At 36.4% G+C, this 17,554-nt stretch overlaps 2 protein-coding genes across 2 annotated transcripts in view; one reads left to right on the forward strand and one right to left on the reverse strand.

Annotated features, from left to right (window-relative positions):
- LOC107188066 (mannosyl-oligosaccharide alpha-1,2-mannosidase IA) overlaps window positions 1–17,554 on the reverse strand; it is a 148,289-nt gene that overhangs the window by 113,852 nt on the left and 16,883 nt on the right. The window lies entirely within an intron of this gene.
- LOC107187973 (general transcription factor II-I repeat domain-containing protein 2-like) lies at window positions 932–15,832 on the forward strand. Its single transcript, XM_015576183.1, has 4 exons — window positions 932–965; window positions 1,056–1,146; window positions 1,202–1,680; window positions 15,669–15,832. Exons 1-4 carry the CDS (start codon window positions 932–934, stop codon window positions 15,830–15,832), a joined length of 768 nt encoding a protein of 255 aa, XP_015431669.1.

A 17,554-nucleotide genomic window follows, 5' to 3' on the forward strand; every position in this document is an offset into this window, starting at 1 on the left:
AGTACAGATACTATACCATGGTTGCATCACTTCTACTCCCAGTGTCAGTCTCCAACTCCCAAGATCTCACCCCCACTTCGCGGCTCAGGCTGCTTCGCTCGCTGCGTATGGAAAGTCGCATGATAGGGGGAGAGGCTTCCCATCAGACCGCCAGCGGCAGCCTCTTTGTCTAGCCTGTTGCAAAGACCTCTGCCTATATCATGCGACTTTCCGTATGGAACGAGGGAACCAGCCTGAGCCGTGTAGTGGGTTTACCCCAAGAGTGGGAGATTGACTCCGGGAGTAGAAATTATGCAGCTCTGTACTATACATATGGAGATTTGGATTACACGTGTATCTACCCATATTTGAGTCCGTGTAGTTATTAATAACGCGGGTACATGGGTGTGGAAATACACGAGTATGAGCCATTTTACGGAACTTTTAAATCACGAAATTAATGTCATAAATGACGATAACGTTGAATTTCAAACATAACGTCATGCATTTTGTGTCATCGTATTAATAAGATGTTAATAGTTTCCTTAAAGTGTCTGTAAATATTGATGTTATTCGATTCCAATAAACTGCCGCATTTGTAAAATTCAGGTAGGTCCATGGCCCGCCGAGACATTTTAAACATTGTTAAATATCAAGCTTTGACGCTTGAAGTTGGAAAGTTTGAACTTTTTGGTTGACGCTGGCGCGAGGCGTCAAATGAAAAGCGGCGGCCGAAACCGAACGGAGGTAAAAACACAAGACGATGAGAAACATGATAGAACGCGGAGCGATCTAATGCGACACACGACACATGTTTGTCCAAGTCGTCACAAAGTGCAGTGTTTGCTCAATCGTTTGCGAATGGTATTTTGAAATCTAAAGTGGATTTTGGTTTTTATTCATATTGAACTAAAAAGTTATTTAATAAAAATATAATCGAACTTCAAGAACAATGAGTAAGAAAAGATCAATTGAAGAGGAACATCGTAATTTTCAAGAAAAATGGGAACTGCAATATTTTTGTGTCCAAAACAAGAATAAAATATTATGCCTGATATGTAAAAACTCTATTTCAGTTGCTAAGGAATATAATCTTAAAAGGCACTATGACACAAATCATAAAACAAACTATGACCAATACGTTGCAAAACTTCGTGAAGACAAATTGTCGGAATTGAAATCAATAATTTTTAAATATATTATCACATTTAATCGCAAGCAGATCGAAACCATTTACGGAAGGAGAATTTATTAGTGAATGCTTAATTAAAGCGCCGGAAGTATTATGTCCAGCACAAATAAAGAAATTTAAAAGTGGAAGTTTAAGTCGAAATACTGTAACCAGCAGAATTGATGAAATAGCCGAGAATTTGAGAAATCAGCATAATACAACAATATCAACATTTCAAGCCTACTCTATTGCAATTGATGAAAGTACAGATATTCGTAATATCGCTCAGCTGGCCGTTTTTATTCGCGGATGTGATGTGAATTTAAAAATAAGTGAAGAACTTTTGGAAATCATTCCTATGCATAATACAACCACTGGAGCTGATATTTTTGATGCACTTATGGAAGTTTTGAAGAAGTATAAGTTACCATTGGAAAAGTTCGTTTGTCTTGCAACTGATGGTGCACCTACCATGACCGGTATTACTAAAGGAGTTGTTGCAAGATTAAAAGAAACATGCAAACAGCATGGTAATAATAATTTTGAACATTTTCATTGTATTATTCACCAGCAAGTACTGTGCTCCAAAGTTTTAAATATCGGACATGTTTTAAAAATAGTCACCAAAATTGTAAATTATATTCGAGCACGTGGACTTAATCATCGTCAATTTGCTTCATTTCTGGAAGATATAGAATGTGAATACACCGATCTACCATATTATACGGAAGTTCGATGGCTTTCGAGTCATAAAGTGTTAAAACGATTCTTCAAATTGCTGGACGAAATCATAATTTTCTTGGAAACAGAAAATTATGAATGTGCTGAATTAAAAGATGGACAATGGATAAAGGACCTGGCTTTCTCAGTTGATATTACAAGTCATCTTAATCAACTTAATCTTAAGCTTCAAGGCAAAAATCATGTTGTTACAACGCTATTTGATAATATTAACGCTTTCAAACAAAAATTATTACTTTGGCGAAAACAAATAGAAAGAGAAAACTTGTCTCACATTGAAAGCTGTCAATATCTATAGATTAAATCACCTAAATTAAAATTTACAGAATATGCTCACCAAATTAAATTGTTAGAAACGGAATTCGATCGAAGATTTTCTGATTTTAAAAGCTGTGAATTACAATTTCGTCTTTTTACTTCACCTCTATCTATCGATATTGAAATTGTTGATGAAAACTTACAAATGGAATTAATTGAAATCCAATGTGATTCTTTGCTGAAGCAAAAATGTATGGAAGTTGGAATTCCAGATTTTTATACATATTTATCTGTAGATCGGTTTCCTAAAATGTTATCGTTTGTTACGCGTATAATGGCTATGTTCGGAAGCACTTATTTATGCGAGCAACAATTTTCTTTAATGAAAAATAACAAAAATTCAGAAAGGTCAAGATTAACCGATCAACATTTATCACCAATTTTAAAAATTGCATCAGCTCAATATATTCAACCAAATTTTGATGACTTGCTTTGCGAAAAACGATGTCAAATATCTTCTCAAAAGTAATATTAAATTGTGATTTTGTTTATTTCTTATTATAACTTTTATTTTTGTTTTTTATAAAAAATATAAAATATTTATAGTTTAAGTTTAAAAAATAACATGAAATATAAAATGTCTATGTATGTATTGTATATTATATAATATACAATAAAATGTAAAATATTTTTTTAGTTTAAAAAATGACATGAAATATAAAACGACTATGTATGTATAATATACAATACATTGAGCTTGACATTGAGTCTAATAAATACATAATACATAATATAATCATTCTAAAAATCGTATTTTATTAATTTTTTGAACATTGAAAACATGCGGCCCCAAACTTAATACAAAATAGATCATGTGGCCCGTAATATCATATGAGTTTGACATGCCTGCTGTAGTAGGAAGTGATAAATTAGAAAGATTTTAAGAAGTCAGTTCAACGCAAATCGCCTAGTTGAACCCTACGTGACGAACTAGAAACAAACGATGAAACAAATGAAAACTGTACGTGTTTTGTTCTCAACAAAGAAATGGCCAACACTGAAAATAACAGTCAGTTTAAGAGTATCTGTTAAATGAATATCAGTTGTATGAACGACTAATCAGTCATCTCTCTAATAAATTAGCGATTAATTTAAATAAAAAAATTTACGTAACACTTCGTTTGCGCGTAATGTAAACGTCCGACTGCCAGACGAGTATAGGTCAAACCACTTTTTTGTCAAACAGTAATTTCTGAACCACGATTAGTAACAGTATTTATTCCTTCCAAACTCTCGAATTTCCATAGACCTTCATCAACTTTTTCTCATTCGATATTTCATAATGAGTGTTAATTTTCAATTCAGTACTAACAATTGTGTATTCCAAATGTTGTCGACGTGGACAATCAGAGTACTCGAGGCAGCACAGACTTTTTCATTTCCGTGCAAGTAAATTCAAACTTATTAGAAACGCTGGATTCCTTATCGGCACAATTAATACGATATAAATCAGACCATTTCACTGCATCAGAAAGAGAAGTTGTTTCAGAATCTTTGTATTACTGTGAACTGAGTGTCACCTGGATCCCCATACACCACAATATTATCACACACAGCGCAACTCTCTGAATCTTTGTCGGCAAGGAGTTGCTGAAGGGCCATAGTCCGGTGAGGCGCAACACTTTATAGTAGAAGTTGTAATTCTTCCGGAACGCGTCCATCTCGGCCGATGCCAAAGAACATATGCGCGGATAATCGGAGACATCGTCCGACTACACCTCGCCATCATATTTTATTCACGTTGTTACGCGTTGTCCGCTTCGAATTTCCGCCGGCGCGCTTTTCTTCATAGATATTTATTATAATTTACTCAAATTACAGTCTTCAGCCCGGAACCGATCGATATGATTTGTGCGACGGAGGAAATTTAATAGAGAAAATAAAAATATATACATATCATACGCTACATAGTGGAGAATTGAGGGTCGCGAGACATTCCCCTCAGTTCCACGTCCCTCTTCTGATTGTTTTCCTGGGAAGAAAGGGGTAAGGGTAATTGTCATCGTCGATGGTGAGTCTCAGTTACAACGTGAAGAGCGCGTGGAATGGACTACTCTCCGTCCAGGTATTTCCTTGCTTGTGTAACTGAGGATTTTTGGACGTTTAAAGGGCTTCCAAATTATTTATGTGTTATTCTAACTAAAATAACGTTAAAATATTCTTGAATGTTCGACTTGATCATCTCGACGAATGGAAGAGAAGAAAATGAGAATGTGCCATTGGAATCGTTTTATTTATCTGTTCTTCTAATGTCATAAAATTAACTTTTTTTGTAAAGAGAAGAGTGACATGTCGTGGGTTCACCAATGAGGAATAATTCCAGATCCTGTCCTCCGGACGCATCTTATTGATGTTTAATGTGACAGTTTGCAGTTAGTTAATATATAATTTTCCTCTGTAAAATGCAACAAGCAGCATGCGGTCGGTGGTAATATATTCTGCGAATAATAGCAACCATTGTCATATAACCTGTATCTGGTATGATTAATAATTGAGTACAGTGATAACTGAAATTATTAATAATTTAGCACCGGAATCACTCCCCTAGGGTCGGGTTTCCGTCATTCCTAGTGTGCAATTTCTGTCGTAAGTGAAGCATTCGGTTCGTTCATGCGGGCGACTGGTAGTCTAGACCAACGAAGACACAACCGAGGGTATTACTTATCATATTTGTATAAATTCTTTATATAAACATTTTCAACCTGTCGGTGGAAATTTTCTGGTGGAAATAAGCTTTTCGATCCTGGAGATAATTGAGCTTCAATTTTGACTTAGCTTTTGTGGAATTCTTCGAAAGATGTCTTGCAACATTGTGTTTCTTGTGAGAAACACACAAGTGTCCAGCACTACTGTTGTGTTTTCCCATCGCAGGTGAACTTGAACAAATTGCACGGTGCAAAAAGTGGCTTATCGATCGTTTTTTGCATTCTAGTGGGAGATACTTCTGAGACATGTCGCTGGCATTCTGTTGTGAGTTTTCGTCCAGTCGACTTCGGTGTGTCTTTAAACAACGCCCTATAAACTTTAAATAGCTATAAACTTGAACACTATAAACACAGTCCTTTCCACTGACAAGAGATTACCGAATTATTAAAAAAATCTTCAAAGCCTCCTAAAATCACATTCTTTAGTGTAATAGGAGGATATTAATTTTCTGTTTTTAGTGAAAGTTTACGTGTACAGTGTAGTACATTTGATTCAATTACATACGAAATACTCTTCCTGACAACAGTTAAGAAGAAAATATTTATACACAGCTTTGTGGTAGTCAAGACAAATGAAACTCCTTGTATAAGACTAAACGTTAACTGAAAGTTTATATGACTTATTAATAACAACTGGAAAACAGTATTCGGACATCGATAGGTATTTATTTAAGTAGAATGTATTATAGTTCTCATTTAAATCGAATTTTAAAGAACTTTTCTCTGAACATACATTCATTATCGATACCACACTATATGTGGTTACAATATTTGCTTGTGACAAAACCCTCCACGTGTGAAGCTTCTGTGAAGAAAAAAAAAACTCTTCATAATTTCAGAAGATACGGTGCGCGAATGAAAACAAAACAATATAATCAATCAATTCATAGGTACTTTAAGTCAGTATCTCAAATCTTTTAATACTGCAGATGTAATGTAATTCGTCGGAATTCTGTGTAATGCAGCATATAACTTGTTAACATCGATGTCTCTGAATATTGATGCTTTGTTATTACTGTTACGATCATTACGTCTGATCGCTCTACTGGACTGAATACAGAACGGTGAAATATGAGAACGATGAACTGATCATCTGAAACAGGAACCTGTATTAATCTGGATTCGAGCATTATCAAGAAGAGAATGAAACGTAAGAAATTACCGTTGAAAAGCCACCGATCGATGGAATGAATAAACCTGCAAAGTTAATCTGCACCTCGGTTGAACATCGCATCAGTATGTATAATACCATTTTCTGTGTATTCATTGGTGCTTCGTACCACAAACTATTCCATCTGTATTATTGAATAGCAGCATCCCGTTATTTTCTCAGCATAATCTCTTTTATCATCTGTGCGTTGCGTGACAGACGTGGGGTACTACGTCAAACAATCGTTCATTTTCTAACCCATTCTCTACTCGATTGTAGCCAAATTTCGTATAATAAGTGTACCCGTATTCAGCTTTCTTTACTCCCACGACTGCGACGAAAAAATCCATTTACACCAAAAAATGAACTTACACTGCATCGAAAAGCTCATTACTACAGTTCATCATTTGCTGCCCGCCATAATTATCCAGGAACATGATAATCAGATGTATGAGAACTATTACAATAGACATGACGATGTTATCCGGTTCCGTCATTTCCGTGATCGTCGAGGATAGCTATCACAAACCTAAATCAGTCACGCTTTTTTCTCACGAATGTATCACATCTACGAAGGGTCTTTCCAAAGTATTGGGAATTACGAACTGGTTGAATAATACATCGAAAAGATTTTTCAAATGCCTTAAAAAAAGTAGTTTCACGCTGGGACAAATGAATACACTTAAACAGGAAATATACTGAAAAATTACAGTGTCATATGGACGAAAATTAATAAATTAAACAGTGTATAACACACTTCTCAGAACTTTAGAAACACCTGTCGTATTTCGAGCATGTGCTAAATACACGATATCAATGCTGTAATTTAATTGTGACGATACTTACACGGCACATGCTGATGGCGAACGAAACGACGACTACAAGTATCGCCGATAAATAAGGGAGCATGAGTGCGGTCGATACCTCGTTGACGATTCTTCGTTTGCGAATTCGTAATCGTCCGTGTGTTCACCGTCCAAGGATTAATAAAACACGTAATAATGTGATAATAACGGATGCAGTGAATGTTATCTGTGTTAAAATTATAATTACACTACCGACCGAAGAGCTTTCTCGTGCATGAACACGGTTGGCCGGATGTCAATGGGATTCGACGTGGCTAACTTGACCCCGTTGTTGATCGCGGTTCGTATTCGATAACTGGGGGAATACAAAAATATGTTCACGTATTGTTTTCTTGCTGGCTAGATACTGCAATGGCAATTGTACAAAGTCCACCAATGATTCATTGTGATCTGAGGGGCTCAGTGGAAAAGGGGTACATATCACAGTACTATCAGTTTACACAACTACTTTTAGGAAAATTCACTTTCTCAGGAAATTCGGTATTAATTCGTAGCTATTTTAGTCGGTTAAATAAGAATTACTGTCAAACCTTGTCTGGAAAATTCATATTATGTAACACGGTTTTTAACAATCCAAGAAAAAGGTTACAGTTATTCGGGTAAAAAATTTTGTATAGAGATGTATGATTGCGTCTTTTTTATTTATTTCGATTTGTGATGTGAGGGAGAAACATTTTTATTTACATTGCCTCCATCTTGAAAACAAACAAGAATAATTTTCGCATTGCTTTCAACATGCAGACATCTGGCGCATTTAATTAGTTATTATATGAAGCAAATAATGTAGAAATATGAAATAAGAAGCGTTCTCGTAATGAGAATAAATGGAAAGACAACGAAAGGATAGTGGAAAATGTTATGGCCGGCGAAATAATACGGTTGTGACTGACAAAGCGTCTGAAAAAAATTATGCCCGAATAGCCTTTTTCTAAGATTATTAAAAAACATATCATATTGTATGAATTTCCAAGTCAAGATTTGACAGTCACTGTCATGTACCGCCTACTAGAATCACCAACTAAAACAACTGAAGTGGATCGGTGATTTCTTTCTCGAGTTACACCAGAAAACGTAGGTGGTTATATCATTTTCTAACGCACTGTGTTCTCGTGGACTAGTGTAAAGGGATTAATCTAGTGATCTCAGCAAGCCAAAGTTTCGAGACAACGTACCTAGCGATATCGAACAATCCGCACAAGTAGAAGGAGAAGACAGAGAGCGCGACTTCCGTGCATGCTATCCCCAATAAACCAATCGCAGTTACCACTGTGACATGCACGCAAATCCAATTGAGCTGTGTTGAATTCTTGTCGAAAAAGAATCCCACCATTCGAAGTGCACGTATCTGATATTTTGGCACTAGCAATGTAGGGGTCAGCAACAGAATCGACATGAAAAAGATTCCCAAACACGAAAAACCTAAAATACGGAATCATTTTATTTTTGGCGAATCGATTCCAGAGAAGTTGTTACACGAAACGAATTTCATAAAGTCGTTCTGACAGACACACTCCTCCACCAAGGTAGCATGGATCAAAGTATTCTGAATCGAATCCGTAAAGGAAAAACTATCGACCATCGTTGTAAATTTTGCCATAAATTGGTTCTTTCCGTGATTATAAAAATAGCAATTATGATATTTCTATGGCGATACTCAGGTAAGAGTAACATGTCCGATTAAGCTGGGATTTCACTTATAAAGTTTCGTTGCCAGCTTCTGACAGAATTAAGCCGATGAAATTTCGATTATTCTGCTACGATGAATATAAAGAACGAAGAAATCGTATGGTCGAATACTGGTCCACTCCCCGGCCGTTATAGGAATATATTTGTTAGATTTCTTACCCAAATATGTCAGAAAAACTTTCCTCGTCGTTCTTATATGCTTCATAAGCAGCTCCACTTCTATCGGATTCTTCAACGTGCAGCAATCGGCCCCTATATTCTCGAAAATAGATCTTATCTGAAGTTACATGCAAAGAAAACTGTAGAATTACAATAGTTCGAATTAAACAGCAGAAACGTTCATTCGTTTGGCGTTAGGTAAGCAACGATCGCAGACTTTCGAACTTACTGATGAGAAATTGCAGATGAAACCAATGTATCGTACAATGTACAACATCATCGGGAAAAAGTACGACAACATCGTAAGTAAATTGTATATCGAGAGGTTGACTGTTGTTAGTCCTTTTAACTGAAAAGTATTTTATTTTGTTTTGAAAGATCCCTTTCTAAAGAGTAACTTTCGGGAAGGAAAACGAGACACGAGTAAAGGTAAACAAAGAATTCAGTCTGCATTTGTTTCATTCGAGTGCATTTTCTAAAAATTACGCTATTTACCTAATATATCTGACCAACAGTCATATACTTCTGAGTGAACGATTGTTAACGTTGATAGTGTTGTAGTATAATTAATATTGAACAATAACAACACAAACTGGAAAAGTACAGATACTATACCATGGTTGCATCACTTCTACTCCCAGTGTCAATCTCCAACTCCCAGGATCTCACCCCCACTTCGCGGCTCAGGCTGCTTCGCTCGCTGCGTATGGAAAGTCGCATGATAGGGGGAGAGGCTTCCGATCAGACCGCCAGCGGCAGCCTCTTTGTCTAGCCTGTTGCAAAGACCTCTGCCTGTAGCATGCGACTTTCCGTATGGAACGAGGGAACCAGCCTGAGCCGTGTAGTGGGTTTACCCCAAGAGTGGGAGATTGACTCCGGGAGTAGAAATTATGCAGCTCTGTACTATACATATGGAGATTTGGATTACACGTGTATCTACCCATATTTGAGTCCGTGTAGTTATTAATAACGCGGGTACATGGGTGTGGAAATACACGAGTGTGAGCCATTTTACGGAATTTTTAAATCACGAAATTAATGTCATAAATGACGATAACGTTGAATTTCAAACATAACGTCATGCATTTTGTTTCATCGAATTAATAAGATGTTAATAGTTTCCTTAAAGTGTCTGTAAACATTGACGTTATTCGATTCCAATAAACTGCCGCATTAGTAAAATTCAGGTAGTATAAAAAAAACATACAGGGTGTTTCGTTTAACTGGAAACGGTGGAATATCTCACGAAGGATTAAAGTTATCAAAAAAATGTTCGTACAAAAGTTGTTTGGTACAAAGGGGGACATTACGTGGTATAAATAATTTTTCTATAAGTGTAGTAGTGGGGGAGATATCAAAGTCAAATTAATTTGTTTAAATGGAACCCTGTATTTTGTTATTTATATTACGATAATGTTTGTTGAGACGAATACAACGAACTGCCACATGATATCATTCCCTGTAGTAGGAAGTGATAAATTAGTAAGATTTTAAGAAGTCAGTTCAACGCAAATCGCCTAGTTGAACCCTACGTGACGAAATAGAAAGAAACGATGAAACAAATGAAAACTGTACGTGTTTTGTTTCCAACAAAGAAGTGGCCAACACTGAAAATAACAAGTCAGTTTAAGAGTATCTGTTAAATGAATATCAGTTGTATGAACGAGTAATCCGTCATCTCTCTAATAAATTAGCGATTAATTTAAATAAAAAATATTTACGTAACACGTTTGCGCGTAATGTGAACGTCCGACTGCCAGACGAGTACAGGTCAAACCACTTTTTTGTCAAACAGTAATTTCTGAACCACGATTTGTAACAGCATTTATTCCTTCAAATCTCTCGAATCTCCATAGACATTCATCAAATTATTCTCATTCAGTATTTTATAATAAATGTTGATTTTTGATTCAGATCCAAAAATTGGTTCTCCCAAATGTGAACGATGTGGGTAACCAGAGTTCTCGAGGCAGCACAGACTTTTTCATTTCCGTGCAAGTAAATTCGAACTTATTAGAAACGCTGGATTCCTTATCGGCACAACTAATACGATATAAATCAGACCATTTCACTGCATCAGAAAGAGAAGTTGTTTCAGAATCTTTGTATTACTGTGAACTGAGTGTCACCTGGATCCCCATACACCACAATATTATCACACACAGCGCAACTCTCTGAATCTTTGTCGGCAAGGAGTTGCTGAAGGGCCATAGTCCGGTGAGGCGCAACACTTTATAGTAGAAGTTGTAATTCTTCCGGAACGCGTCCATCTCGGCCGATGCCAAAGAACATATGCGCGGATAATCGGAGACATCGTCCGACTACACCTCGCCATCATATTTTATTCACGTTGTTCCGTGTTGTTCGCCTCAAATTTCCGCCGGAGCGCTTTTTTTCATAGATTTTTACTATAATTTACTCAAATTACAGTCTTCGTCCCGGAACCGATCGATATAATTCGCGCCACCGAGGAAATTTAATAGAGAAGCTAAAAAAATATACATATCATACGCTATATAGTGCAGAATTGAGGGTCGCGAGACATTCCCCGCAGTTCCTCGTCCCTCTCCTGCGTATTTTCCTGGAAAGAAAGGGGTAAGGGTAATTGTCATCGCCGATGGTGAGTCTCAGTTACAACATGAAGAGCGCGAGGAATGGACTACTCTCCTTCCAGGTACTTCCTTCCTTGTGTAACGGAATATTTTTGAACGTTTAAAGGGCTTCCAAATTATTCTTGTGTTATTCTAACTGAAATAACGTTAAAATATTCTTGAATGTTCGACTTGATCATCTCGACGAATGGAAGAGAAGAAAATGAGAATGTGCCATTGGAATCGTTTTATTTATCTGTTCTTCTAATGTCATAAAATTAACTTTTTTTGTAAAGAGAAGAGTGACATGTCGTGGGTTCACCAATGAGGAATAATTCCAGATTCTGTCCTCCGGGAGCATCTTAGCGATGTTTAATATGACAGTTTGTAGCTAGTTAATATATAATTTTCCTCTGTAAAATACAACAAGCAGCACACGGTCGGAGGTAATATATTCTGCGAGTAATAGCAACCGTTGTAGTATAATCTGCATCTCGTATAATTAATAATTGAGTGCAGCGATAACTGAAATTATTAATAATTTAGCACCGTAATGACTCTCTTAGGGTCGGGCTTCCGTTATACCTAGTGTGAAATTTCTTCTAAGTGAACCATTCGGTTCATTCATGCGGGCGATTGGTAGTCTAGACCAACGAAGACAAAACCGAGTGTATAAATTATCATATTTTTATAAATTCTTTGTATAAACATTTTCACACTGTCGGTGAAGATTTTCTGGTGGAAATAAGCTTTTCGATCCTGGAGATAATTGAGCTTCAATTTTGATTCAGCTTTTGTGGAGTTCTTGGGAAAATGTCTTGCACATTGTGTGCATTCTTGTGAGAAACACACAAGTGTCCAGCACCACTCTTGTGTTTTCCCATCGCAGGTGAAATTGAACAAATTGCACGGTGCAAAAAGTGGCTTATCGATCCTTTTTTGGACTCTAGTGGGAGACACTTCTGAAGCATGTCGCTGGCATTCTGTTGTGAGTTTTCGTCCAGTCGACTTTGGTGTGTCTTTAAACAACGATCTATAAACTTTAAATAGCTATAAACTTGAACACTATAAACACAGTCCTTTCCACTGACAAGAGACTATCGAATTATTAAAAAAATCTTCAAAGCCTCCTAAAATCACGCTCTTCAGTGTAATAGGAGGATATTAATTTTCTGTTTAGTGAAATTTTACGTGTACAGTGTAGTACATATAATTCAATTACATACGAAATACTCTTCCTGACAACAGTTAAGAAGGATATATTTATACACAGCTATGTTGTAGTCAAGACAAATGAAACGCCTTGTTTAAGATTAAACGTTAACTGAAAGTTTATATGACTTATTAGTAACAACTGGTAGGCAGTGTTGGGACATCAATAGGTATTTATCCAGAATTTTATCGAGAACTTTATCGAGAATTTTATCGAGTATTACCGTTATAATTTGACTTGAATTTTAAAGAATTTTTTTCTGAACATACATTCATTATCGATACCACACTATATGTGGTTACAATATTTGCATGTCACAAACCCTCCACGTGTGAAGCTTCTGTGTAGAAAAAAAAATTCTTCATAATTTCAGAAGATACGGTGCATAAATTACAGAAGGAATTTCATATCAGAAAAAAAATCCTACACATTTGCGTCGATAAGTCTATGAATTGAAACAATTTGTAAATGGTCAAGTAGTAAAGTAAAAAGTATATATTGCGTGTTTTAATTTGTTACAGTGTAAACAGATATGACGATGGAATTGGTCCCGTTAAATTGAGTCGAGAACCGTGGATATGGGACGTAATACCAATAATAATTGATAAAGGAAATTATGCAAATGAAAATCTATTCCAACGGGGAAAAGTTTATGTTCAGGTATGGAAATTTAATATTTAATTCTCTCTGTACGCGTTTCATACGTATTATCTTCATTCAAAGTATTACTGGAAAAAATATTACTACAATATTGTAGAATCATGAGATTCGGAGAATGAAAGGTTGAATGAACTTTGGAAGAGATGGAGAAACTTTGAAAGAGATCGTATTAGAAATCAGTGAGCAAGTGTAAAGCTACTGTATCTACTTGGTTATTAATTTTTAATATACTTTCTTATTGTTTTATAACACTCATTTATTGCTAACCCTTATTTCCTACAATATTAATAGTGTGATACAGTCGGAAAAATTCGGAATACACTGCAAACAGTATCCTTAATTGGGTCAAATTATGCAGAAAGCTGCCGTACAATAATCGCTTCACTATTTACTGCAAAGAATGCAAGACAGTGATTCATTTTCATCATTTGGTTAATTACTTTTTCAACAATTAATCTCTTTATATGACAAAATACGATTACTTTGAAGGCCTTTGGTTTCATTATTTTTTATATTTAAATTTTATGTTAAGTTGTTCTCTTACGAATTTCAGTAATAATAAAAAATCTAATTATTGGCCACTGTATTATTTCATTATTCTTAAAAGTAAATGAACAAAGATTTAATACTCATTTGGGGTATTGTGGGGCCCCATGTGATTTTCTGAATGCGACTACTTAAGGGCTAACATAAAAATCAAAACTTTTTCACGTACGATGCACTCGGTTCCACTCGGACCTAACCCGGCAACCTTTACGCGGCCCGGAAACCGCATCGAACAACCCCAAATTGCGCGCCCCCATTCGAAATTACTTTCGCTGGGACGTGCCACGTTTTTCGAGCCGTTGCATCTCGGATGCACTTATCTCCGCCATTGGAAATTCGTTGAGCGACCGGTTCTTTTCGATCGCGAGACCATTTCATTAGAGACGCCCTTCGTGTGCATTTACTTAGAAAATCTTAATTGAAACCGGTACCGAACGCAAAATCGTCCCGAGGGCTCGTCGTCGCATTAAAAAGGGGGAAACGATAAGCGATTCAAATGATAAATTTATGTTTTCAGCAACTGTGGCGTCATTTTCCTTAACATTAAATTCATGTAAAGAAAATCACACGAATATTTTGATTATTTACGACGGCTTATAACGAGGTTTTAACGTTTATGTATTTTTACAGTGTATTGTTTCTTGTTTAATATGGTTCAAGACAATAGAAAATCACAGAAAATTTAATGGATGTTAGTGGCCCAACGTTCCTTCAATCAGTTATTTTGTTTCATCTCGGTGAGATCTTCGATTCAACGTATGTTTGATTAAAAAGTGATATTTTCACTAGCAGCTTCTAATCCGATCTTTTGAACCAGCATGAAAAAATCGGAGAAATTTTTATTATGGAGTCGATCTATGAATTTCAGTTAACTAGATCTGAATATGTTCAGAGAACCGGACTTCAACTGCCAAGAGTTTCGATAACTCCAAATCGAAAAACGTTACAATTATGGAATACTTGACTTAACCGGGACATCAATCGACGATTCAACATACTTATCTCGTCAAAGTGGTGTTTCTAGTGGACAATCCGAAGTCGAGGAGACTCGACAATCCCATGAATCTGGTCCACGGGAAGCAAACACTATAAAACACGTGTCATCCGTGGGCGATAGTTTGCGAAAGAGATTCAGAACCGTTTCTGTCTGTTGTAAATCTACGTGGAACAATGAAAACGGGAAAACGAGGAGCATATCTATGGGCAGCGAAACAATCGTGAAAGAGAACACGAAAATCCAATACATTTCAATCAGAAGCCGGTCCGAAATATTGGTCGCACCGCGAAACGACATTCTGTCACTTTTACACCGTTTCTCGAAATGCGATCGGGGAAACCGGTTGCGAACGTATATACAGAGTGTTCGGAAATGATGTTCTAGCAAATGGACCGTATAACTTTTCAGGCTATTCAAGTTTAAAACAAACTTTCCACTAGTATTGCGTATAATTGTTCGCAAACGTCATTTGCAAGAATCCATTGTCTTGTATTCATTAATTTTCTTACAGAGAACTAATTTAACTTTAGTACGATTGTAAACTCATTAATAGTAGATCGAGTAATTTAAGGAGCAATAGTGTTGATAATAATTTCTGGAAATATTATAAAAGAGGTTAATATTCAGGACTGTTTAAAGCAATCGTTACATTGCAGTATATCCAGAAATACTGTATTAGATCTGAAAATATTTCGTAACGGTCGTCTCACATTTTGAAATAGTATTTTGTCAAATTGTTCATTCCCTTTTTTTTTTTGATAATAATTCGATAAATCAAGAAAGAGAATAAACAGTGAAATATTTTCTTATGATTCTTAAACACTTTATCCTCCAGAGGTAATTTCAGATATTAATATGTTCGGTTTTTACTCACATTCTAATCCAGTCTTAAAAGAGAAAACGGAGTCGATCACTGAGGATTTGAGGGAACGTTTAAGGTTTTTGATACAGTTGGTACTGGAACACCGTGTATTTTACCAGTTACAAGATGAAAGATGGTTTAAACGAGGACGTGTAGGGCCTCGAAGTTGCGAGAATGACAGCGAGTAGGCGTACCGATCTCGATACGAAATAATGGCGCCATGACACTCCTTTGAAAAGCCCTCGGGAGGATCTACGGGGCCTGATCCTTTGTTGGAAACATGGTTCAAGGGTGCCGTTTCTCATCTTAACGACTGCTGAATTGTGGCCACCGATCGACTGTTCCTTTATCATGCAGTATGATATGACATGAAATTGTCTACCAGTTGTTAACTACCATTTTACGAATTTCATCTGCAAAATATTTATAAATACGAAACAGAAGAATTCCAGAGTATCAGCTGACGAAGAAATTTGAAACAGGTGTACAAATGTAAATGTCAAATACATTCTAACCTCGATAAAACTGATCGAGACAATTTTAATTATTTTAGGAGACTGGCGTACAAAATCAACCTTGCTGACTGGGACAGACGGTCTTGAATATATATATATATATATTTACCTCGTGTAGAGAAATCTCTGGACCGAAACTAGACTGAACTACAAATCGGCGCCATACTTCCATTTTCTAAACTATGTGTCACCTAAGTTTCCATTTACTGCTGGGACCGTGATCGCTACACTTTCTACGTAAGCGAATAGAGCACAGTGAAGTACGAGAAAGACGAGCTCATCATCTGAAATATAGTGAGTGTTATTCTAGTAGCGAAATATCTGAGAAAAGATTGTGGATTAATACTACGTGTCCAATGGACAGAGACATAGACATTAACGTTTCAAGTGACGAAAGTAGAGTTCAATACACGAGGATAGAAGTCCATCCACAAGCAGAACTAGCCGTGAGAATTGTAATATGTTGCGACAATTATTATAAATAAAAAACTCCCGAGAGTTCTCACGTTTGGACACGCAGCATTACGACGAAGACGAAGAGCGTACCATTCCGAAACCTTCGCAGCAAGGAACGAACAGACCGGCGAGATCAATCATGCAATCGACCGAGCTCCTCAGCATTATCAGTAATAACACTTTCTGCGTCCTCACTGGTACGTAGTACCATTTGGAATTGTATCTGCATCGTTTAATGGAAGATATCATGTTTGGTCAGGTTGGTCGCTAGAACTTCTGCCATCTTACTTCACGAAGTCTGCGAAGACTCACGTTTCAGAGAAAAGTTCCCTACTACCGTTTATTACTAGCTGACCGATTATGTTACACAGGAACACTATCGCAACATGCACGTTGACAAATACGAAGCACAGCAGTAATTCTTTCAGCTCCTCCTTTGCTAAAACCGCTAAAAAGAACTAACACAGAATTTGATACATCTTCATTTCTATCGTCAGATAGGAAAACAAAAAATTTCATTTATTCTGCTTGAATTAATTGCAACAGTGTAAGAAGAATCTGGTTCATAAATAATCATTAATTTCAGAAAACAACGTATTAACAAAACCATAAGGCTCTCTGAAATTCTGATTATTATCATCAATTACTCCAATGAATTAACAAAACTATCCACTGAATTACAAACTTCTGTATCAAGGATGAACCAATCAAAATTACCGTCAGAGACAAATCTGTCAAAAAGCAGTTGTTCTCTAGTAAATTTGCTTCAACCATATGATGATTTCTTTTACACCGAATAACTTTTATTTGCAACATTTTCCTCCGACTACCCGTAGTGCCAGAAATATTGATGGTGCCAATTATTCATAATCTACCCTGCATAGAATCACTCCATCAGTGGTACTTACATTCAATCCAGATGTACTTACACGGAATAGA

This window comes from Dufourea novaeangliae, unplaced genomic scaffold (assembly GCF_001272555.1).
Source record: "Dufourea novaeangliae isolate 0120121106 unplaced genomic scaffold, ASM127255v1 scaffold109, whole genome shotgun sequence".
Taxonomy (NCBI): Eukaryota; Metazoa; Arthropoda; class Insecta; order Hymenoptera; family Halictidae; genus Dufourea; species Dufourea novaeangliae.

Excerpts from the sequence above, each read along its gene's own strand:
- LOC107187973 (XM_015576183.1), top strand. The coding sequence starts at position 932 with ATGAGTAAGAAAAGATCAATTGAAGAGGAACATC. Across the intron at positions 966-1,055 it reads ATCAATTGAAGAGGAACATC|TTGCTAAGGAATATAATCTT; the intron begins GTAATTTTCAAG and ends ACTCTATTTCAG. Across the intron at positions 1,147-1,201 it reads AAACTTCGTGAAGACAAATT|ATCGAAACCATTTACGGAAG; the intron begins GTCGGAATTGAA and ends AATCGCAAGCAG.